Source organism: Staurois parvus, unplaced genomic scaffold (assembly GCF_062004578.1).
Source record: "Staurois parvus isolate SC_StPar_1 unplaced genomic scaffold, SC_StPar_1.0 ptg000225l, whole genome shotgun sequence".
Classification (NCBI taxonomy): Eukaryota; Metazoa; Chordata; class Amphibia; order Anura; family Ranidae; genus Staurois; species Staurois parvus.
The window spans coordinates 2,774,605-2,800,263 of NW_028318021.1; the positions used below are offsets into that span (position 1 = coordinate 2,774,605).

The 25,659-nt window shown below is 40.8% G+C and overlaps 1 protein-coding gene across 2 annotated transcripts in view; it reads left to right on the forward strand.

Moving 5' to 3' along the window:
• Positions 1 to 25,659, forward strand: part of FERRY3 (FERRY endosomal RAB5 effector complex subunit 3) — a 69,386-nt gene that overhangs the window by 14,723 nt on the left and 29,004 nt on the right. For both annotated transcript variants that reach the window (XM_089679479.1, XM_089679478.1), the window contains exons 4-9: positions 663 to 844; positions 4,593 to 4,692; positions 7,108 to 7,229; positions 9,366 to 9,472; positions 11,815 to 12,012; positions 14,485 to 14,613. In XM_089679479.1, the coding sequence (XP_089535605.1) occupies positions 663 to 844; positions 4,593 to 4,692; positions 7,108 to 7,229; positions 9,366 to 9,472; positions 11,815 to 12,012; positions 14,485 to 14,613 (838 nt within the window). The remainder of the gene's footprint in view (positions 1 to 662; positions 845 to 4,592; positions 4,693 to 7,107; positions 7,230 to 9,365; positions 9,473 to 11,814; positions 12,013 to 14,484; positions 14,614 to 25,659) is intronic.

Sequence of the window (25,659 nt, forward strand, 5' to 3'; positions counted from 1 at the left end):
TATACACCTGTGGCCATGGAGGTGATTGGAACACCTGAATCCAATGATTTGGAGGGGTATCCCAGTACTTTTGGCAATATAGTGTATATGAAACTGGTGAACATCCCATTCCAAATCCATGAATACAGAGTTACTACCCTTGCAGCTAAAACAGCCTCCACTCATACATGAGAGCTTTCTATGGGATTTTGGACTGTGTCTGTGGGAATTTGCTCCCAGTCAGCCAAAAGAACATTTATGAGCTCTGTTACTGATGTTGAATGAAAAGACCTGGTTTTCAGTTGGTGTTCCAATTCATCCCAAATGTGTTCAGTAGGGTTGAGGTCAAGCCGTCTGCAGATAACTCCAGTTTCTTCACACCAAACTCATGAAACCAAGCCTTCATGAAGATGATGGGGCCCAGGGGCATAGTCATGCTAGAACATAAAAGGACCTTCCCTGCACTGCTACCACAAGGTCAAAATTTCCCAGTTCTCTAAAATCTCTTTGTATGCTGAAGTATTATCAATTCCCTTCACTAGATACAGCTGAAGTCAGTCATTTGCAGGGGAGCCCACATTTCTTTGGTCATAGGTAGGTCTGATAGTACAGTGTTTACAAACCTTTGTCTATTCAGTTTTTTTTTATGAGTTGAAAAATTTCTCTCCGCTCCCCTGCTTTAGACAACACTGGAACATTCCCGTCCGGAGGAGCCTAACTGGGATGAAGACTTTGCAGATATTTATCATGATCTCATCCATTCCCCGGCTTCAGAGACTCTGCTCAACCTGGAGCACAATTACTTTGTCAGCATTTCTGAACTGCTGGGGGAAAGAGATGTGGAGCTGAAGAAACTACGAGAACGGTATGTTATGTTTATGGCCTCAGCCAATGTTGCCGTATTTGATTATCAAATTCCAAAATCAGTAATATGTTGGTTTTTTTTATTGATTATGATTATAAAATATAACTGATTCCCCCTGATTATGTCATGAGAAAAAGTCCTGCAATTAGAGCACTGACCATTGCTTCATATGTACTTTTTAAAAGCAATAAATAGGCTTTTAAGTTGAATTGCAACAAGCAGAATACAGAGATGAAATACATATTGTTGAGTTGTTTTACACATCTCTGCAACACAGGATAGCCTGTCTGGCAGGCATGGAGACCTGTAAGTCTTGCCTGTGTAATCATAACTCTGCTATCTTAGCACATTAACCATACAGCACAACTGACTGCCTCCTTGTGCTGCTTCTCCCTCTCCAAGTTTTAGCTCTGCTGTACAGAGACTGAAAGAAACTAAAACAATGTCAAATTCAGGTACTTGCACTGTTTGCATTTAAAGAATACATGTAATGATGTATCAACGATTACAGAGCTGTGTTTATTTAATTATTTTATATTTGCCTGGAATTTAAAGTGTATGAAAAGCAAAAACTTTTTTCTACATTTGGATAAAGAGATGAATGGTTCAGGGTGCATGCAGTCACACTCCAATGAGATGCAAGAACCCCAGCTGGGATTCCCATAGTTATCTGCAGGAAGCAGCCCCATTGAAAGCAGTGGGAGGTTGCTGTCTCCAGCAGCTAATCACTGACACTCACATGTAATTGCTTATGCAGTGATCACGTGCGAGTGATCAGCCCCGGACGCAGGCAGTCTGGGTCTAGGGCTGATGACTGCATGAACGATTACATCCTAGTGGTGCAGATTAGCTGCAAGAGCCGGTTGCCTCCTGCAGCAAAATGCAGGAATCCCCGGTGGGGTTGTTGCATCTAATGGGAGTTTGGGTGCTTTTGCAGGTGTGAATGCACCCTAAAACTCCTATCAGGTTATGTTTTGCTAAATCATAAAACTATACAGAGCTTGCGAGTTGCTACTGTAGACTTTCTCACTGTGTATATTTTATAACAGGGGTCTCCAAACTTTTAAATAAAGGGCCAGTTTTCTGTTCTTTAGACTTTAGACTTTGTGATGACCTCAGGGTGAATAACTCTACACCGAGTTCACTATATGAACCACTGATGTATTTATACATGTTGATCATCTCCCCCCTTAATCTCCTCTTCTCAAGAGAGAATAAATTCAGTTCCTCTAATCTTTCCTCATAGCTGAGCTACTCCATGCCTCTTATCAGTTTGGTTGCCCTTCTCTGCACTTTCTCCAGTTCCCCAATGTTCTTTTTGTAAATTGGTGCCCAAAACTGAACTGCATATTCCAGATGAGGTATTACTAATGATTTGTACAGGGGTAATATGATGTCTCTCTCTCTGAGGTCTATAACTTTTTTTTTACAAGAGAGGATTTTGCTCGCTTTAGAAACTGCAGCTTGGCATTGCATGCCATTATTAAGCTTGTGATCTACCAGAACTCCCAGCTCCTTCTCCACCATTGATTCCCCCAGTTGTACCCCCCTAGTATGTATGATGTATGCATATTCTTACCCCCAAGTGCATAACCTTACATTTATCAACATTAAACCTCATTTGCCACATAGTTGTCCAATTAAACAGTGCATTGAGGTTCGGCTTGTAAGTTGGAGACATCCTGTAAGGACGTTATTCCACTGCACAGCTTGGTGTCATCTGCAAAGACTGAAATGGGATTTTTAATCCCTGACCCTATATTGTTTGTAAATATATTAAACACTGAACCTTGGGGTACACCACTGACAACCCTAGACCATTCAGAGTATGAATCATTAACCACTACTCTCTGAATACGATCTTTTAGCCAGTTTTCTATCCATTTACATATGGCCCATAGACTTTACCCTACACATTAGCCGTGTGTGGGGAACTGTGTCAAACGATTTGCAAAAAGTCCAAGTATACCACGTCCACCGGCACCCCTCTGTCCAAGGTTTTGCTCACCTCCTCATAAAAAGAAATCAGATTTGTTTGACAACTTCTGCCTTTCATGAATCTATGCTGTCTGTTGCTTAAAATATTTTTTTCCAGCAAGAACTCATCTATGTGGTATTTTATTAAACTCTCCAGTATCTTCCCAACTATAGAAGTTAAACTAACAGGTCTAGAATTACTTGGTAAAGATTTTGACCCCTTTTTAAATATAGGCACCACATTGGCCTTACTCCAATCCAGTGGTACTATGCCAGTCATTAAAGAGTCCCTAAAAATTAGAAGCAATTCTTTAAGAACCCGTGGGTGTATGCCATCCGGTCCAGGTGCTTTATTCACCTTTATTCTGTCTAAATATTTTTGGATCATATCAATTGTGAGCCAATGTGGATCATCTGGAGCTGTGTCAATACCATGCCCATTATGGACCAGAACTCCCCCATGCTCCTTTGTATACACAGAGCTGAAGAAGGTATTTAATAAATTTGCCTTCTCTTTGTCCCCAGTCACCCACTCGATTATTTTGTAAAGGGCCTACATGCTCGGACCGAACCTATATTATTAATATATTTGAAGAATTTTTTGGGGTTGGCCCTGCTATCCTTTGCAGTCTGTCCTTTGTTTTCAATTTTTGTGGCCTTTATTTCCTTTTTGCATACTCTGTTATAATCTTTGTAATGTTTAAACAATGATAGTGTTCCTTTTCATTTTTCTAGTTAATAAAAGCTCTTTTCTTATTGTCTTTAACTTTGGCCATAAGCCACATAGGTTTGGTTTTAGCCTTTTAAACTTGTTGCCTATGGGAATATATTTTGCAGTGTGTTCACGTACAGTCTTTCTGAAAAACTCCCATTTCTGTGTTGTGTTCATTGATGCCAATATTCCCTCCCAGTCTAAGTCTTGGAGAGCAGCACTCAGTCTTGGAAAAACAGCTCTGTTAAAATTGAGCGTTTTTATTTTTCCCGTTTGTGCTTGCTGTTTACAGCTAACAATAAATGAAATCTCACTGCTACCCAGATGTTCTTTTATATGGACATTCGTAATAAGGTCTGCATGGTTTGAGATTACCAGGTCCAGCAGAGCATCATTCCTAGTTGGGGCCTCTATGAACTATACCATAAAATTGTCCTGTAGTAGGTTTAAAAAATGTTGCCCTTTAACTGTTCCTGCAGTACCATTACTCCAGTCAAATTCTGGGTAGTTAAAATCCCCCATTATTATCACTGTCCCAGCTCTTTCGATCTGTGCAAGGAGTTGAGTCTCCACTTCCTCATTAACACTGGGAGGCTTATAACAAACTGCAATGATTACCTTTGTAGTACGCACCCCCATGTGCAGTTCCACCCATAATACTTCAGCCTCATCACATTCTCCATCAACTAGGTCCTTTTTCACACTCGCTCTGAGATCACTTCTCACATAGAGACAGACACCACCACCTTTCCTTTTTAGCCAGACTTTCCGAAAGATAACATAACCAGGAATATTAATGGCCCAGTCATGTGAAGAATGAAGCCAAGATTCAGCAATACCAGTTTTAATCATAGTTCTGTTCATGCACCAAAGCTTCCATGGGTCACAGGATTGCAGAACGAACTGCACTCTTGTGATCCATAGGAAAAGTACAGCCAAAAAAGATTTGGTTGTACTTCTCCTTTAAATTTTGTAAGTCTGTAAACTTAATTATACCCACAGTATCCCATTCTTCAAGTACAATGGCACTAATATAATGATTGTTTATTGTTATCACAGCCAAGGATTAGAGATGAACAAAGTGATGCAAGAACTGGGCAAGTCCCTCAGTGACCAAGATGTAAACTCAGTTGCAGCACAACATTTTGAATCGCAGCAGGTAACTATTACAGAAAAATCTCAGTATCAAACAATAAAGAGAAAAACAACCAGACATACAGTCATGACCGAAATTGTTGGCACCCTTGATATTTTTCCTGAAAATCAAGTATTTCACACAAAAAAGGTATTGCATTAACACATGTTTTGCTATACACATGTTTATTCCCTTTGTATGTATTGGAACAAATATAAAACAGAGGCAGAAAAGCAAATATGACATAATGTCACACAAAACCCCAAAAATGGGCTGGACAAAAGTATTGGCACCCTTAACTTAATATTTGGTTGCACACCCTTTGGAAAACATAACTGAAATCAGTCGCTTCCTATAACCATCAATAAGCTTCTGACACCTCTCACCCGGAATTTTGGACCACTCTTCCTTTGCAAACAGCTCCAGGTCTCTCTTATTGGAAGGACACCTTTTCCCAACAGCAATTTTAAGATCTCTCCACAGGTGTTCAATGGGATTTAGATCTGGGCTCATTGCTGGCCACTTCAGAACTCTCCAGCGCTTCTTTGCCATCCATTTCTGAGTGCTTTTTGACGTATGTTTGGGGTCATTGTCCTGCTGGAAGACCCAGGATCTTGGACGCAAACCCAGCTTTCTGACACTGGGCCCTACAGTGCGACCCAAAATCCTTTGGTAATCCTCAGATTTCATGATGCCTTGCACACAGTCAAGGCACCCAGTGCCAGAGGCAGCAAAACAACCCCAAAACATCATTGAACCTCCACCATATTTTACCGTAGGTACTGTGTTTTGTTCTTTGTAGGCCTCATTCCGTTTTCGGTAAACAGTAGAATGATGTGCTTTACCGAAAAGCTCTATCTTGGTCTCATCTGTCCACAAGACGTTTTCCCAGAAGGCTTTTGGCTTACTCAAGTACATTTTGGCAAACTGTAGTCTTGCTTTTTTATGTCTCTGTGTCAGCAGTGGGGTCCTCCTGGGTCTCCTGCCATAGCGTTTCATTTCATTTAAATGTCGACGGATAGTTCGCGCTGACACTGATGCTCCCTGAGCCTGCAGGACAGCTTGAATGTCTTTGGAACATGTTTGGGGCTGCTTATCCACCATCCGGACTATTCTGCGTTGCAATCTTTCATCAATTTTCCTCATCCGTCCACGACCAGGGAGATTAGCTACAGTGCCATGGGTTGCAAACTTCTTGATAATGTTGCGCACTGTGGACAAAGGCAAATCTAGTTCTCTGGAGATGGACTTGTAACCTTGAGATTGTTGATATTTTGCCACAATTTTGGTTCTCAGGTCCTCAGACAGTTCTCGTCTCCTCTTTCTGTTGTCCATGCTTAGTGTGGCACAGACAGACACACAATGCAAAGGTTAAGTGAACGTCTCTCCTTTTTATCTGCTTTCAGGTGTGATTTCTATATTGCCCACACCTGTTACTTGCCCCAGGTGAGTTTACAGGAGCATCACATGCTTGTAACATTCTTATTTATCCGCAGTTGTGAAAGGGTGCCAATACTTTTGTCCAGCCCATTTTTGGAGGTTTGTGTGACATTATGTCGAATTTGCTTTCTTTCCTCCCTTTTTTTGTTTTGTCCCAATACACACAAAGGGAATAAACATGTGTATAGCAAAACATGTGTTAATGCAATACGTTTCGTGAGAAATACATGATTTCCTGGAGAAATATCAAGGGTGCCAACAATTTCGGCCATGACTGTATATATATATGAACAAAATTGTGCACATTTGATCACTCAGTGCTCATAAATGTATTCCTATCCCAGAAATTAAATGTTATAAACGAACAATGAAAGTCTATATAAATGTCTGTAATTCAGATGCAATACAAGAAAGACAATTTTTTCCACACTTCAGTGAGAGATCTGGGACTGGTCCAGTCAGAGCATGTGAAAAAAAACAAAGCAGCAGGGGGGGGCAGGAATTAGTAAAAGTTGCATGACATTTATTATCAAAACCTAGCACCATCTACATTGAAATTGCCTGTGTCCAGCTCATGGTACAATGGAAATGATGTACACAAGACCTCAGGGGCCCCATATAGCCACTAGGATCAGTAAGGGCCGGTTCAATTGCAAAGGAACACACTGTACTTTTTTAATGCGGTAAATGCAAAACTCAGGTTTTCCACACCGCGTTCTGATGTGAATTGACCCTAAGCCTCAGTAGCATCTTTACACCATGAGCTTGACACAGGCAATTTCTGCTGATTTTTTTTTTTTTTCCTTTTTATAAAAACTTATCAAGTCAAAATGTATATGTTGTTGAACTGTACTTTTCTAATGCATGCCATTCACATAAGTGTCCCTGTAACCTTGCCCATTGAGGGCAAAGTGAAAAGGTTTCTTTAAATCTGATTACATTTTTTAAACTAGCTGATTTTTCTTTTGTGTTTTTTTTTTTTTGCTTTGTGTTTTCCAGATTCTGGAAAACAAGTGGATTACAGAGCTGAAGCAGTTGTCCACCATCCAGAAGCAAGAGTATCAGGAGTGGGTAATAAAGTTACACCAGGACCTCAAGAATCCCAACAACAGCTTCATCAGGTTGGACACAGTGGATGTACAGTATGTGGAAGTATTTTGAAATACAGTGATGCATAGCAGCCAATCAAAAGCTATCTATTCAAATTCTGAAATAACTGAACACATTGAAGTAAATTCACTTGTTCTGTGCACTTTTGGGGAAATTTACAAAGACAGGTGCAGAATGGCATCCAGAATATATTCATTACAAATCCATATGTGCCTTAATTACCAATAGGGGTTATTTACTAAAACTGTAGGGTTCAAAATTCGGTGCAGCTCTGCATAGAAACCAATCAGCTTCCTGGTTTTATTGTCACAGCTTTACTGAACAAGCTAAAGTTAGAAGCTGATTGGATACCATGCACCAGATTCTGAGTGCTCCAGTTTTAGTAAACCCCCCCATAGTATTTATTGTAAGATTTTTTTCTTTGCACCCAAATTCCAGGAAACATCATGTCTTTAATAATTTCAGCATTAGCAACATTTTCTTCATCTGAAGTAGCTACTTATAGTGAAAAAGTATTTGCCTCTTTCCTGTGTGTTTAGTTTTTTTTTTTTTATGCTTTGTTGTCACACTTAAATGATTTAGATCATCAAACAAATTTTAATATTACACAAAGCTAACCCGAGCAAATACAAAATGCAGTTTTTAAATGTTGATTTAATTTATTATGGAAAACAAGCTGTCCAAACATGCCTGACCTATGTGAAAAAGTAATTGCGTCCCTCCCCTCCTTGGTAAACCTTGAATGAACTAGGATTAACCACATTTTTGGGAAAACTGAGTTACATTTCACTTGCCAAACCCAGGCCTGATTACAACAGAAGTTGTCTGACAATGTGAAGCACACTAAAAGATCTCAAAAAGCAACACACCATGCCACAATCTAAAGAAATTCAAGACCAGTCTGGAAAGGGTTACAAAGACATTTTTAAGGCTTTGGGACTCCAGCAAACAACGTTGAGAGCCTTTATCCACAAATGAAGAAAACTTGGAACAGTGGTGAACCTTTCCAGGAGAGGCTGTTCTACTGAAATTACTCCAAGAGCACAACAGCTCACCCAGGAAGTCATAAAAGAACCCAGAACAACATCTAAAGAACTACAGGCCTCACATGCCTCAGTAAAGGTCAGTGTTCAACATTCAACAATAAGAAACAGGCTGGGCAAAGATGGCATCCAAAGGGAGAGTTCCAAGGCCAAAGCCACTGCTGGCTAAAAAAGAACACAATGACTCGTCTCACATTTGCCAACAACATTTTGATTATCCCCTAGACTTTTGGGCAAATATGTGGACTGATGAGACAAAATTTGAACTTTTTGGAAGGTGTTCATCCTGTTATATCTGGGTAAAATTAACATAGCATTTCATAAAAAAGATCATCATACCAACAGTCATACATGGTGTTAGGGACTGCTTTGCATCTTCAGGACCTGGATGACTTGCCATAAATGATGAACCCATGAATTCTGCACTCTACCAAAAAATCCTGAAGTAGAGAGTCCAGTCATCATTTCATGACATCAAGCTCATGAGCACTTGGGTTATGTAGCAGGACAATGATTGGAAACGCACCAGCAAGGTTTTGGTGAGGCTTGGCCAAAGTCTGGACTTAAATCTGATTGAGATGCTGTGGCATGACCTTAAACAGGCCATTTGTACTCAAACCCTCTAATGTGGCTGAATTAAAACAATTCTGTAAAGAAGAGTTGAGCCAAACTTCCTCCACAGCGATGTGAAAGACTCATTGTCAGTTATCACAGACGCTTGATTGCTGTGGTTCCCGCCAAGGGTGGCACAACCAGTTATTAGGTTTGGGGGGCAATTACTTTTTCACATAGGGCCAGGCAGGTTTGAACACCCTTTCTCCCTTAGTAAATGAAATCATCATTTAAAAACTGCATTTTGTATTTACTAGGGTTATCTTTGTGTAATTTTAAAATTTGTTTGATGATCTGAATCATTTAAGTTTGACAAATAAAAAAAAAATATCAGGAAAGGGGGAAAAACTTTTTCACAGCACTGTATATTTGTCTCGAATTCCAGTCGATTTTCTATGTTTAGCAATAGATTTGTTTTCCCATTCAGCTCGTGGGTCTTGGTAAATTGTAGCAGGACATTTAAAAAAATAAAGTTTTATTTATTTTCCACAGTGAGGAGATTAAAGTCCAGCAGAGCCACCTTCAGGAATCCACAGAGTCCAGCCGCTCGTTGTATGAGGAACATGGGCAGCTTGAGGAGAGCTTTACTATTCACTTGGGTAAGGCATTTTAATTCACATTCAGTGTTGGATGCAGAAGGGGCACTGCAATGTGTTTATCATCGGCGATCTGCCTGTGGCTGAGGTTTAAAAAAGTTCATACATGCAGCATGTGTATGCTTGGCTCCCCTTTCCCCACATCACCTCATTTTTTTGGAGCTTCAGTGTATGGCAAAATTTGTGAATACCTGGCCATCACACCTATATGAATTTGCAGAACATCCAGTTCCAAAAGCATGGGCATTAAAGAGAAGTAGGGCCAAAGCTATTTTGGTGCTACTTCTGTGGATCACAGGAGTGCAGTTTGTTGTGCTCGCCTGTGACTCGTATTCAGCTGACAGCAGGCTATAGCCCGCTGTCATCTCACATCACTCAGCTGGTCCACACTCTGCTGAGATCCCGACTTTAAAGTGGAACATCACTATCTCAAGTAATGTTGACTATTTTTAATCGTTATGCTGCTAGCATTAGTAAATAGACAGGAATGTATATCATATTTACTTGTTTTACATTTTTTTTTTTTACATTTCTTCAGTTACTTCCTGGTTTCCAGTCCTAGGCCATACATCCCAGAAGTCTTCAGGAGGAGAGGAGGGTTTTTTTTTTTAACTAAGCACACCCTCCTTTCTGCATGCCTGAGCTAAGGGCAGATGGAATCCAGGAAGTAAATGCTACATGAATCATCTTCCCTTACTCAAAATGGCCGCAGTTTTTCAAAGTGATTTCTCGACAAAATAAAGCATCGAGACATGGATGGATTGGTGGGGTTTCTTGATATATTAAAAATGAATTAAGCAGTGTTTTCGGTTTGTGCACAAAACAAAACCATGTACTAGGGATATAGGGATGCAAGCATAGACTTCAACATCTTTCCTTTCCCTCTCCAGAGAGAAGCCATTTGCCAGCAACTGGTTATTCTCTAAGCTGGAATGTCTGTTAGAGCTCATATAAATTCACAGACAAATTGAGATCCTGAGGGGTTGATTTACTGAAACTGGAGAGTGCAAAATCTGGTGCATCTCTATATAGAAACCAATCAGCTTCCAGGTCTTTTTATTTTCCAAAGCTTAAAGTATGGGTGTCTCCACCCCCAATTATACTTACCTAGGTGGATGCAGTATCAGTTTGATGCTGTATCTGTCCCCCACTGGCTCCAAGTGTGAGAACATGACCGCCATTGTCTGCTCAGCCCCTGTGACCCGATTCAGCTGTCATTTGAAATCGGGTCACAGGAGTGCAGAACAAATTGCACCCACAGGAGAAGTACAGCCAAAAAGAGCTTTGGCTGTACTTCTACTTTAATAGAACAAGCTGAAGTTAGAAGCTGATTGGCTACCATGCACAGCTGAACCAGAGTTTGATTCCCCACTTTTAGTCCTCATACACACGGGACGTTTTGATAACGCTGGTAACGTTGGCTGTGTAAAGTCACGTCAAAAACGTGAGTTTTTCAGCCTTTTTTTAAGAGTTTTTGCATTAGCATTTAGCTGTGTTTTCCCGCATTTTTCCGTGTTTGCGTTTTGTAGCTTTTTTTATCAAAAAGAAATTTTTTTATGTAAAAAAACAATTCAAAAACACCATTTTGCGGCGTTTTACTGTGTTTTTGCCATTTTTTCAGCGTTAGAGCATTTTTCCAGCTAAAAAACTGGATTTTTAGTCCTGGGTTTTTTTTGCAGCCAAAAAATGATTGCAGTCTGTGTGCATGAACGCATAGGATAACATGCTGGGGGGTTTTGCTAGCTGTAGAAAAAACCGTCAAAAGCCAAAAACAGCCGCTGTAAAAATGTCCAGTATGCATGAGGGCTTAGTAAATCAACCGTCTGTCCTAACAATGGGTTGAAGGTCTCAAGGCTTGGGGGGATAGATTGTATGGTAATACACTTAAAAAAAAAAAAAAAAAAATCTGTTCCTACATAATTGCCCTAATTGCACGTTGCAAACTATTCTGAAGAAAACAAGCAGCCTATATAGTCCTTTGTACAAATCAGCTCCAAATTATCAACTAAAAAGGTCAAACCTATTTTAAAAATCTATATTATTTTAGGTATGCTCTGTGAATGTCAACACATAACAAACATGTAGTGGATGTTTCTTAAAATTTGACTGTGAAGGTGGAAATGGAATCCCGGGGTTCTTCTCTAGTTGCAAATTAACAGATCACAGGCATTGTCGGTTGCTTTATAGAACTGCAGCAAAGGAGAACATGCACTGCTGTTTGTAACAACTAGAGAGGTTCCAGCTTTCAGTTTCCCATTTAAATAAAATCAATGAGACCTGGAATGTGATTTGCTGAGATGGGGTGACAGCCCTCTTTAGTGTGTGACATTTTCCTGTTTCCGCAGGGGCTCAGCTGAAGACCATGCACAATTTGAGGCTGCTGAGAGCGGACATGCTAGATTTCTGCAGACATAAACGCAATCATCGTAGTGGAGTTAAACTGCACAGACTGCAGACTGCACTCTCCTTGTATTCGGCATCATTGTGTGGTCTAGTCTTGTTGGTGGATAACCGCATTAATTCTTACAGTGGCATCAAAAGAGGTAATCCTAGCAGTGATTATAAAGTTAACCTAAACACAAGATCAAAAATTTATCATATTGCAGCCTACTAGTCCTTAGATGGATGTGGCTGCAGAAGTTTTCATTTTTTTTCAGCTTGAGAGCATTTTTCTGCAAGTACATAAAAAACTGTTGCTTCTGCCAGACATTAGCTGAACTGAAATATCAAACAATCTTATCGGCCTTCCCAACTTTATTCTACAAAGCACCCTCACAAAGGTGATGAAAGGCTGGGGAGGTGTTTGTAGTCCAAGCCAGGAGGACAGCCTAGGGTGACGACACTGCCCCATTAGAGATATAGTGCAGTAAGTGAGCATCGCCACCCTAGGATAGGTTGTATGTTACTGTGCGGATCATCAGGCGAAAATAAAGGAAAAAAGAAAACTAATGCAGCCACCAAATGTAAGTATTGGTAAGCTGTGTTTAGGTTTGGATATGCTTTCACTGAATCCTAATTCCCATTTTTGAGTAAAAACACAACCTTTATCTAGCATTTCACTGAAGGTAATTGAAAGTTCATCAGATCTAAAATCAGGTCCTGTCCTATGGAAAGGAGCCAATAGTGTCTTTGAAAAATATGTATGTGACCACATTCATAGCTGCACAAAAATTGAACTATTGAAGGTATGCAGTCCCGGCAGTGTCCTTGGGGTATATTGCACTGGTAATTACACTTTTTAAAGGATAAGTTCACCTTTGGGAACATGTTACATGTTCCATCCATTTATAGGGTGTAACATGTCCCCGAACCTGCAGCTGTCACCCCCTCTTCTTATGAGAGAAGTATGGGGAGAAGTTCCTGTACTAGCTATCACTTTTCAAAAAGAGCGCGGCTGTGCGGGACTCCGCCCACAAGGCTGCATCATTCATTCACAGTCCTCTACGAATGAATGGACTACAGATCCCAACAGCCTTAGTGGCTCTCGGCTTGTAGTCCTCTTTGAATTACTACGGCGCTGTGATCTCTGTGGTAGTTCATTGATTCTTCCTGTCAGAAGTATCGGCTTGCTCATACGGGATGTACGAGCAAGCAGATACATTGGCAGTCTGCAGGAGACCTGCATGGCATCAGTGATCTGCTGATCACTGGTACAATGCTTTAGAGGCTCCTAACAACAAAAAATAATACATGCACATTTTTTTTACCTGCAAAAAAAATGTGCATTTATTATTTTTTGTCTAAAGGTGAACTTATCCTTTAAGGCAGAGGTGTCAAACTGCCAGCCCTCCAGCTGTTGTGAAACTACAAGTCCCATCATGCCTCTACCTTTGGGAGTCATGCTCTTAACTGTCAATCTTGCAATGCCTCATGGGACTTGTAGTTTGGCAACAGCTGGAGGGCCGCCAGTTTGACACCTGTGCTTTAAGGGATGTCAGGAGTGCTGTGCTCTTTATAACAACCCTGGGACTGATCTTGTGAAAGACTCCCCCGCCTTGCCAATCATTTTTTTTTTTTTTAAATCAACAATCGCATTTGGTTGATTCTCAGTATCTCCAGAACAAAAGCAGGTAACAATCTTCAGTACATTTTTTTTAAACAAAATTAGAATTTCAAAAAGCTGACATCAGTTTATTGAGTGAGAATGAGAAGTGATGAAACCATTAATCTCAGACTGTCAGTGTAAAAGTACATCTAAAGCCAAAGCTTTTTATCTGGTTTTGGAGATAGAAAGGAATTGTTACAAAGCTCTGTGTAGTTACTTTATTTGCTTTCTTTGTTCTTTTTGGGAGATATCCATTCACTTCCAGCCCTGTAGACGCAACAGTGTTAACAGAGGAAATCTCTCCTACGTGAAAGAAATCCCTTGTTAATCCTGGTACGCAGGGGTAGTTCACTCAACCCAATGGGCTGTACTAAGTAATGTTAGTACAGTGATCTACCTGCTGAACTATTGTGTTCTGACAGGGGGACTGCTCCCCACCAGAACACACTTTTCCAGCATGACCATTCGACAGAAGCTGGACAGGCTGCTGTACATACTGGCAGAATATCGGCTGGTTTCTGTTGAACCAATTGATACTGGCAGATATTCGGCCCATGTGTACCAGGCTTTAGACTGATAGATGTGTAGCTGTCTGTCGTACAGATATGGAGCCATAATGTATCTTTTACATTTCTAGGAAAGCTGTAGTTAGCAAAATACAGCCAATGATGAACTTTCTTCATACTAACCCACAACAGGCATACTTATTTCAGGCAGAACTCCTGGCAAGTATTGAAGCCATTGGCACTAAATACCAACCAGACAGCTAGCATTTTCAAAAGGAAAGGTCAGCAATGGTGGCCTACATATTTTCTTGCTACCCTTTAAACCAATGGTTGAAGCCCAATTGTCTCATTATTGGCAGTCTTCTTCTGTCTTAAAAATGGTTGCCTATATTTTGTGTTTGTTAAAAATCCTTACATACCCAAAGTGATTTATGTGGATTTTTTTCCCTTTTTGTTGTGTCCAGATTTTGCCACGGTCTGCCAGGAATGCACCGATTTCCATTTCCCACAGCTGCAGGAGCAGTTGGACGTGGTTCAACAAGTTGTCCTGTATGCTAGAGCGCAGAGGAACCAAAAGGCGAAACACCAGCAAGGTTTGTGGGGGCAGCATGGGCTACACATTGTGTGTCATGGCATTTATAACATTCCAGTGGGTTTTTTGCAGGCACAACCGTGTGTGTGTGTATGTCACACACCATGCTTTATTTTGCACAAAACGCATGCACTGGTGTGCAGTGTCAACTGACAAGTGCTGCAATGCATTGTTAATGTCTATTGCAGTCCTTGCTTTTTTTCTTTCTATATCATTTTATACACTGCTCTGTGCAAAAATGCAACATGTCCTGTTTTATTTTTTCACTATGCACCAAGGGAATAAGTTGCTGTTAACTGAAGCCCTATTACATAAGGAACATTGCTGTGTCCTTATTTTGGGACTGCATTAGTCGACAGTGACTGACGCTGCCCAATGTAGCTGGTGTGAGCCAAGCCTTAGAGTGGAGGGTATCATGTAAGTGGCAGAGGACAGAGCTGTGTAGTCTTCATGATAACTATGGTCACAGAACTCCTTGAGGGATCAAACTTTTTATGGTAAAAGGTACACTATCCTATACATAGTACTTATAGATTATATTAGTGCATACTTAGCACTGATACAAAAAAATGGCTTTCCATGGAATATGGACAAGTGTAGCTGTGCAGTCATTTATTGTGGGATGGATAGTTTGGTGGGTCATAGTCAACCTTGACTGATAGAAATTTTGAATTTCGGTCTCATTGTGTAACTGTTACCTGGCCTTAGATCTTTTCTTGAGTGCCAGAATTTTCCCCTCTGTATATCTTGCATACCTGCTGCAGTTTTCTAATTGAGAAATCCAGATGTGTAGTAATTTATTTACTGGTTCATTAATTCTAAACCTGTATGCTATCATTTTTTTCAAAACCACATACATTACCAATGGTATGGGCACGATTCTAAGGTTGACCGTAAACAACTAAACCATGCTCCAAATTTCAAGTATTGCTTTGGGATTCAGTTCTCCTAGTAGATGACAACAATGGCAGAGTCGATTTGTATTAAACAGGGATGTATGGTCACATGTATGGCCTTGCTCTGTTGTGTTAGGACCTCAGCAGATCACATGGCTCTGCCATGGACTGAAGGATAGGCAAATCTCCTTCAGGGCCACCAAAATAAGGAGGAGGATGCGCTCTACTTTTCACTCTTGAGTAAGCGTTCGCTTTAATCTGGACACTCCCAGAAGGCTCTGAACCACACCTTATGAGAACTTCAGTCAGGAAAAAATTTCCAGAACTGGTCATTTATATTTGGTGTTGTTCATTTGTCATGTACTTGTGGGTGCAAATTAAATTCCAAGAGGACATAAATTTGACATCAAGCGGCATACCCTTGTAAGAAGATTTTGATGGAAGCAGCCATCCCCTAACTCAAAACTGCCTGCTAACTGCAGTGATTCCATGATAAGTTCAGCTTCACTGCCCTGGATCTAGCATACAGCAGCGAGTCAGGGATGGACTGCTTTTACCCAAGCCTTCCCACACAGGCAATTATGGTTGATTCCCTTTTAATTGTGTGTCTATATAAAGTTGATGAATGCTAAGAAGTTAGCACCATTTCCATAAAGAACTGGGATTCTTGGTCTGATTCTTGCCAAGAACAGTGTCTGCATAGAGTTTTTACTATTTGTTTGTTCCGTCAGTTTTTTCCCAGAACTCAATTACATATTAATAGGTTAATCTGCTTCCACCCAACAGTGATCCCACTCTGCCCATGTGTTTGTATGGCTGTAGTGGTGGACATTGGATTAGACTAGAGCAACCATTTTCAACCAGGGTACCTTCAGGTTTCCACAGGGGCCTTGGCAATACAAATTGCCCAAAAATTGTATACGAACCAGTGGGTGGATGAAGTTTTTTAGTTACACAAAGGCACAGGCTTTAATTGTGCATTATTACAACCTTCCAGCTGCCGGTGGACACTGGGCCCCTGCATAGTATCTTTGTTTGCGCCTCTCCGTCATCCCTGGGGTCCCATTACCTGAGTGAGGGAGAAAAGAAACACTAGTACATTAGTCAGTATGCAAAGGGAGAATAAAACTGTGTGTCCTACAGGTGTGGCTGGTGCTGCATTCTGTAAAACTATTAGTTTCGTTTTTTTATATTTTAGAATGGGATGCCTAGCAGATTGTGCAGAATTTTAAAGGGCACCTTGACGGAAAATAGGTGGAGAAACACTGGATTTCTTACTCCGCTCATAGGTAGTTTTGCTGTGTATTTATGCAGACCACTGATCATTTAAAAAAAAATATTACCTCCACTGTTTCATCCTCTTCACTGCATTCTGCATGAAGTATTATGTACTGAGAGGTTTAAACACCACCTAAAATGACTCACAAGAGACTACATTCTCATTTTGATAATTATATACAACTAAAAATTAAGTTAAAGTGGAACTTTACTTCTGGCAAATTGATAACAATAATGTTCTTTAGCGAGAAACATACATTCCTCATTAATAATTGTTACCAAAATTAGTGAGTGCTGTAAATTGCCTCCAGCATTTTTCCTGCTGTTTCTTACTGGAGGTTGCCATTTTGCTGAAGCCCTGAGCCCCTGAACAGCAGTAAATCTTTAGGGTGTCAGCAGATCGGCCTCTACAAATTCGACACAGTGCCTAAAAATAGATCAACTGAGCATGTGCAGAGCAGGGTAAGACCGTGTATTACTGGATTTTAAACAGTATAGGCACTTAATTTGAATGTTTTACATAGCTCTAACTTCAAAAGGGGCCAGCCTGAGGGTCTGAGGGACCTAATTTTTTGACTAAAGTTCCACTTTAAATTGATTGGACTTTGATGATGCATAATATCAATGTCTCCTAAATGCCATGTTTATTTGATGTATGGGGTGAGCTTTTAAATGACCTTGTTATGTGAAATATGTGTAGATACTTACACCATTTACATAGAGATATTCCTAAAACGTGCCAGCAAATGCCTGCACATGGTTTTTTGTGCTCTCAATGGGACTTTAATCTTTGCTGCACAGTCCTCTAGAGGTCCAAAAATGTAATGAACATGCTGTTGACTGCTGTACCCCTGTGATTGGATTGTGGGACAGAGCGTGTGGCAGAGCCCTAAATCTAAGCTGACGTGTCGGCCAATAACCAGATTGATGGTGCTCCATGTATGAACCACAAACAAAACTGTTTGCAGGCTTGCTTGCGCTGCTTTTTTGTACTACAATGCGTTTCCACATGGCATTCACTTTAAGCAGCATTAGTTCCCAAACCCATGTACTATATGTTTCTTTAAGGCACAAGTGTTGTAAACAGCCTAACCCTGTGACGTGAATATATATCAGCACATAACAAAATGAACACACATCTATATTTATCTGTGTCTCTATTTGGCGTGTCATCTGCTCTCTGCTGCTCTATAAATTGAAGTGCTGCTGGGGCACTCCTAAATACAGCCAGCAGCTTTTACTAAGTACGATGAAAAAAAAATGGTCGGCATGACAATTCCAGTCATTTGGCAGCATTTCTCAGATCCAAACTAAAAGGAACTCGCTGGACTTGGATAATCCTTTTTGCTTTGCAGTGTGTTCCAGTCCATCCTCAAATGCAAATGGATTTGTCACATTAAATCTGTTTTTCAAAGCAAGCCACCTTTTATTACACTCTTCACAGTTTGCAAATGTTTCTCCAGGAGTTAGACGGCATGCACCCAATCCAGCCTCTTACAGTCTGATCTGGGGTCGTTGATATGTTTGTAGGCATCTTCAGTAAGCGGGCCAACGCTCCCTGGCCCACCCTGCTTGGGAGAACAGTTGATGATGTATGCATTTCCAGCCACTTTATAATATTTCAAGACTGATTTAATTTATTTTTTAAAGGGATTTTCCTCTTTACCTGTAGATTTATCTAAACCCTTCCTGGAACTTTCTGACATTAAAGTGGACCTAAACTGACCTGATGATTTGTTAACTTATAGGGAACATCTAGAAATGTTAATTTTGTTTAAAGAGTACCCTGGAAAAAGTATATTTTGTCTAGATTTCTTCCTGAAAACCACCAAAGCACTTCTTAGCGTTCTGTAGATTCATGGCTGTTTATCTGCAGTGTGAGCCCTAAGACACTGCTGTCTTTGACTGCCAGTTTCATCAGAGAGTTAAAGCGCAGCTCCACCCAAAAAGGGATGTTCTGCTTTAAAGACTGGTCCCCCGCTCCCCATTAAGGATTGGCACCTTTGGGGGGCGGGGGGGAGCGGGTACCCGAATTTGACAGGTACCCACTCTGATCGCCTAGGCGATCGGAAGTGAAAGGTGTCCTCCCTTCCTGTAGTCTTTTGGGACACATGACAGGTCCCAGAAGACTACAGGACCATTCAGAAAGCGTAGTGCTACTCGTGCATGCACAGCGCGTACCTGGATGTGAAGCCGCAAGCTGTCACAGCCGGGTGCACACACTGAAGATGCCGGCGCCCAGGGAGAGAAGACAGCTGGTAAAACGGGCTGCAAAGGACACACCGTGGAAACGAGGGACAAGTAAGTGGCTGTTTTTTAAAAGTCAGTAGCTACAGTTTTTGTAGCTGCTGACTTTTATTTTTTGAAAGCTTAAGTGGAACTCCACTTTAAGCCAGCCATAGATGGATTGAATCCCAGCTGGGTCAGCAGTGACCGTTTGAAATTCGATCCATTTATGGGCTGGCTGGTTGTACCCAAGTAAATCCATTGATCAATTTGGATACAACCAGCCTGTCGGATTTTTTACATTCAGTTACTGCTGGGGCTATAAGGCCAGCAGAACACAATAGCACTGCATGAGGGATTCCCCCATGAACACTGACTGAGTTGATGGGGGAATCGAGAGATTTTCTTTCCTGCAACCATGGGTTACAGGAAAGAAAATCGAATCATCTATAACTTGCCTTAGTGATGTCACTACTGTGCTGCTAACTTTTCCCCATGCTGGAGGGAACGCTGTACTAGAGGATCTGCAGAGCAAGGATCATCCTGCTTCTGCTTCATCCATCCTATGAATCTTTTGCTTTTTTTAACCTCTCCTACTGCTTTTTGATCATTACCTCACCAATCCTCTGATCACCAGTTATCAGAGAGCAGCACTAATATTAGAAAGTAAAGCTCTGCTCCTTCACCAAGAAAAACACCATGCCAATCAAGGCATGGTAAGTCAGTGTTGGGGAATAGAGCAACTTCAGGAACCATACAGGTAATACTAGTGACAAGTCCTTTGTCCTCTGCTTGTGTTTTTTTGTCCATAGCTTTCACAGTACAGGTCCTCATTAAAAGATAAAAGTTCCAATTCCTGTAGTCCATGGTTGTATGTCTAAACATATGTCATAAACATATGTTATGTTTTAACAGTCAACCCAAATGGCAAGCCTCCTCATTTTATGTTGGTAAGGGGCAGGAAACTGGGCATGATTCAGGTTGTTCATATACCTGCCTCCCATTTTTTCAATTTATTTAAAGAGCTACTGACTCAGTTGTTTTTAGCAATTTGATCTTGGCACACCTAGGTTTTTGGAACTTTTAACAGTACAGGATACAGTCTGGTACTGTAGGTGCAGTAGAAGATAAATGTAGCTCTGCATGGGTTACCATCAATATTAAGATTTTGGTTGTGTGTTGAGCATAGAGGCCATGGTTAGGATTTAGTGAGTTAAAGTAGTATTAAACCCTCAGGATATTTTAGCTTAACACATCAATCACAATAAAATAAATCTTCCCAAGTAAACTATTTGTTAAAATTTTTACCACAGCACTTGCAGTTTACAACTTTAAATGCTGATAGTTCCTCTTCTCTCAGTGCTTCTTCCCTGAACTTCCAGAAAAGAGTTAACAGTGGACAATGCAGTCTCAAGGCAGTCTGTTAGTTTGGAGAATGGAGGAGCAGGGGGGTTCCTTGCCAATCCAAGCTACAGGGCTGTGCGTTTCTATTGATGCACACAGTGTAAGGAGGCACCACTCTGGTTCCTGCATGCAAGGGTGGTTCCATAGGATGCTGCAAGGGAAAGAAGTCACCCTGAAACCTGGGGCAGTAGGTATGCAGTAAGCTGCATCTCCATAAGTGCCGAAATCAGCAGCTGAAAGAGCTTTAAAAACTGAGGATGCAAAATCACTTTAAGTGTTTGGTTCAGTTTTAGGGTCAGGTGTTAGTTCAAAGTGGTAGAAAAGGCTTTTATTTTATGTTTTACCTACAGGTAAGCCTTTAATAAGTGCTATGTTTTTTAGAAGAAAAAAAAGACTTGCATCTGTAATTTCAGCGAAAGTGTGTTCTACAAAGTATTGACTCGGGGGCTGAATACAATGCAATCCACACACGAACAGTGCTCCGTGAGATGTTCAAAGCTTGGGATATTTTTTTATAACTTAACTCTGCTTTAAACTTCTCCTCAACTTTATACCTGACCAGTCTGGTGTGTTCCTTGGCCTTCACGATGCTGTTTGTTCACTAATGTTCTCTAACAAACCTCTGAGGAAGTCACAGAGTTTATACTGAGATTAAATTACACACGGACTCTATTTACTAATTAGGTGACTTCTGAAGGCAATGGGTTCCACTAGATTTTAGTTAGGGGTATCAGAGTAAAGGGGGCTGAATACAATTGCACGCCACACTTTTCAAATATTTATTTGTAAAAAATGTTGAAAACCGTTTATCATTTTCCTGTCAAAAGTAGGTACTTCTAAAACTTGCATTTAAAATGCATTTAACTTCTTTTAGTGACTACATAACTGCATTCATTGTATTTTTTTTTATATCTGTTTGGAATTCAGCTGTACACTGGAAGTACCTTATGTGTGGCCCTGAGAGTCCGAAGGAAGCACAATTCATGCTGCTTATAGCATCCAATCATATTGGTCCGAACTACCATGCAGTCACGAAAGACATTTATAACATTATTCTCTCTTCAAATATTGAGGCCTTTTGTTGCAGGGAAGTCATATGACTAGTCACATGACTACAAGGTTAATGCTTTCAGGGGGTTCCACATTTGTCTCTGTTTGATGTTTGCGACGTATATTTAGACGCTTGCTGTGGCATGTGAGGAACCTCTGGTGTCGTGTGTCTCTCAAAAATAACATTTAATAGAATGTCGGTCATCCAAATCTTTAAAGCCAGTGCTGTATTTCTAATTATTCTTCTGTCATCATATTAGTAGTGCATAAATATAACTGTAAATGATTTTTTAAAGCACAAGCCCACCACTTGCACATAAATTCGGAATGCTTAAAAGTGGTTGTAAACCTCAAGACATGAAAGATGAATAAAGCATATCCCCCTATAGTGTGCACTTGTCTCAATGCGGTGCTCTAAGTGTCGTTTCTGTCTATTGTCTTGTTCCTCTGCTATCTGAATGAATCTCTTCTGACAAGTTTTCCTGACAGCAAGAGGTAAAAAAGGTGACCAGGGAGGGAACTCAAGCACACAGCCTGTGACTGACAGCCTCAGCTTTCTTCCTGTGTGAAGGGGGGCATGTCCCTTCCCTCCAATCAGCTCTCAGAGCTGTTCTCAGAGTGTAACTTCAGCTCTCCACCCCTTGCTTTTCAGAGGTGAGAGATGCTTGATAAGTTGTGCACATTGAATGGATGCAGAGAACAGATGACAGCAGATAAACAGGTACAACTTATGTAGGACTTGTTTCATCTCTGTGTATCACCTCAGGCCAGTCACTTAAGTGGTTATATGTGAGGGTTTACAACCACTTTAAAGCTGAGCGCTAGGCAGCTATAAAAGATATAAAATAATTCAGCTGTAATGATTAAAACAGTATTAAACCTAAACCCAAAACTGTAATATATGGCAGCTTGCCAATCCATTATCTGGTGGCAGCATTAGTTTTCTTTTTTTAGTTATTTTTCTCACCATTTTCACCTGGTGATCTGGGCATTCTTCTTTGCCCACAGGAAAGGCTCTGTTTTGTAAAGTAGTTTTCTAAAACCAATAAAAACTATTTTGAAAAAAAAAAGGTGCATGATTTTTGCTTCAATACCTATCAGGTTAATGTTGGAGCATTCATACAAGAAAATTGTGTGAATATCTGCTTCTCTCACCACACACAGTGCTTCCTCACTCCAGCTCGTACATCGTGATGTAAAATCCAGCAAGATGCACCATTGTGTTCAGCAGAACAGGCATTTGAGCACTTCAAAGGATTGACTACCTGGAGCACCCGGAGAACAGTGAAGCAGCAGGATTTCAAGACATTTCAAGTATAGATCACCTTATTTTAAAGGTCACCCTGTTGTGATAGAGGCATTTTTAAAACCTGTATGTTCAGAACCCTAAAACCGCTGCTGATTCAGAGGGAGGCAAGAAAACCCTCCAAAAGGGTGGTTCAATTTAATCCAACATTGAAAAGATTACTCTCTGATCCTCAAGGCAATCGGATACTTCATTGGATCAACAGAATATAGTGTTATTTCTTACATATTATTAGCCCGTTATGTTGTTTTCATTTAGAAACACTTCCCGTCTGTTTTTGAAGCAGTTTACTAAGTTGGCTAGAATTAGCTCCAGGGCAAGTCTATTGAAAATATTCAAAGCTTGTACTGTGAAGAAGCCTTTCTTTATGTGCCTGTTGGATGCACCTGTGAGTTCAACGGAAAGAACAAACATCCTTTTTTATTGATTAAATTACTAGTCCCATCAACTATGTAATAGAAATAAACAAAAGCAGACATGTTTTAAAGTGTCTTGCTAGGCAAAAATGAAAATAAATGGTTAAAGCAAGATTTCTTTAATATATGTGCGCAGTCCTACTGTGAACATCTCTCTGTCTGATTTATCACTAAATCGTTAATAAATTACCTAGTGGTCTTGCTACCTCCCTGCCTTTTAGGTTTCGTTTCCTGTCCAGGGATGTCAATGGGGATTAGCCGCTATTGAAATGGCTGAGCTCCCTAGCGATGTTGGCACCTGGAAGCTGTGATGCTTAAAGGAGAGCTCCAGTCTCCCCCTCCAAAAAAGTAAAAGCAGTTACAAATACAGTACGAACACTTACCTGTCCAGGGATCCAGCACTGTTCTCACTGGAGCCAATTCTTCAATTGGATTTGGGTTCCTGGTGCCGGAATCTTAAAAAGGAGAAACTGGCAGTGAAGCCTTGTGGCTTTACAGCCGGGTTCCCGCTGCGCTTTGTGAATGGTTCTGCAGTCTTCTGGGACCTTTGATGTGTCCTAGAGAGCTGCGGAGGAAGGACGAAGTGCTGAACTTCCGCTCAGATCACCAAGGTGATACAATTGAAAGTGGGAGCGGGTATTTGTCAAAACAAGGTACCCACTCTTCTTTTGGGGAGGGGGGGAGTGGGTAGCTCGTTTTGACAGATACCCGCTCCCACTTTCAATTGTATCACCTTGGTGATCTGAGCGGACGTTTGGCCTTTCCTCCAGGAGGAAGCAAACAAGCGGAACATTCCCTTTTGGGTGAAGTTCCGCTTTATTTATGTATGTAGAACCCTAGGACATCAGACACTTCATCCTATGGCTCATGTGCCTGTATTGTGTCTGACTGTGACAATGTTCAAACCTGGCCACAACACTTCCAGCATTCATGTCCTTTCTCAGTAAAATCTCCACTGGCTACTCGCAAGGCAAAGCACCAAGACAGGGTTTAGTCACATGTCCGCTGAACACATAGAAATAAGGTATTGTATAAGCAGTTTTTACAAATCAAACACGTGAATGTGAAATAGGTACCACTGGAGCAGTTCGGTATGAGTTGCCTATCCATCTACATTAAGTCCAGCCTGTTTAACATTTTATGGTTCCTTCCATAGAAACAACAGAGAAATACAGTGGATAGTCTGTATGTGAAGTCTTCACACCCCTGTTAAAATATCAGCTTTCTGTGATGTAAAAAAATTAGACCAAGATATTTCAGAACTTTTTCCATCTTTAATGTAACCTATAAACTGTACAACTCCGCTGAACAGCAAACTGAAATCTTTTAGGTGGAGGGAAGTAAAAGCATAAGTGTGCACACCTTTAAACTAATACATGGTTGAAGCACCTTTTGATTTTATTCCAGCACTCAGTCTTTTTGGGTATCAGCATGGCACATCATGACTTGGCAATATTTGCCCACTCTTCCTTGTAAAAACACTCCAAATCTGTCAGATTGTGAGGGCATCTCCTGTGCACAGCCCTCTGCAGATCACCCCACAGATTTTCCATCGTATTCAGGTCTGGGCTCTGGCCGGGCTATTCCAAAACTTTAATCTTCGTCTGGTGAAGCCATTCCTTTGTTGATTTGGATGTATGCTTTGGGTCGTTGTCATGCTGAAAGATGAAGTTCCTCTTCATGTTCAGCTTTCTAGCAGAATCCTGAAGGTTTTGTGCCAATATTGACTGGTATTTGGAACTGTTCATAATTCCATCTACCTTGATTAAGGCCCCAGTTCCAGCTGAAGAAAAACAGCCCCAGAGCATGATGCTGCCACCACCATGCTTCACTGTGTGTATGGTGTTCTTTTAGTGATGTGCAGTGTTGTTTTTGCTCCAAACATATCTTTTGGAATTTCGGCCAAAAAGTTCAATCAACCTTGGTTTCATCAGACCATAACACATTTTCACACATGCTTTTGGGAGACTTCAGATGTGTTTTTGCAAATTTTAGCCGGGCTTGGATGTTTTTCTTCGTAAAAAAAGGCTTCCGTCTTGCCACTCTACCCCATAGCCCAGACATATGAAGAATACGGGAGATTGTTTCCACATGTACCACACAGCCAGTGCTTGCCAGATTTTCGTGCAGCTCCTTTAATGTTGCTGTAGGCCTCTTGGCAGCCTCCCAGACCAGTTTTCTTCTCGTCTCTTCATACATTTTGGAGGGACGTCCAGTTCTTGGTAATTTCACTTTTGCGCCATATTTTCTCCACTTGATGATGACTGTGCTCCATGGTATATCTAATGCCTTGGAAATTCTTTTGTACCCTTCTCCTGACTGATACCTTTTAACAATGAGATCCCTTTGATGCTTTGGAAGCTCTCTGCGGACCATGGCTTTTTCTGTAGGATGCGACTAAGAAAATGTCAGGAAAGATCTACTAGAACAGCTGAACTTTATTTGGGGTTAATCAGAGGCACTTTAAACGA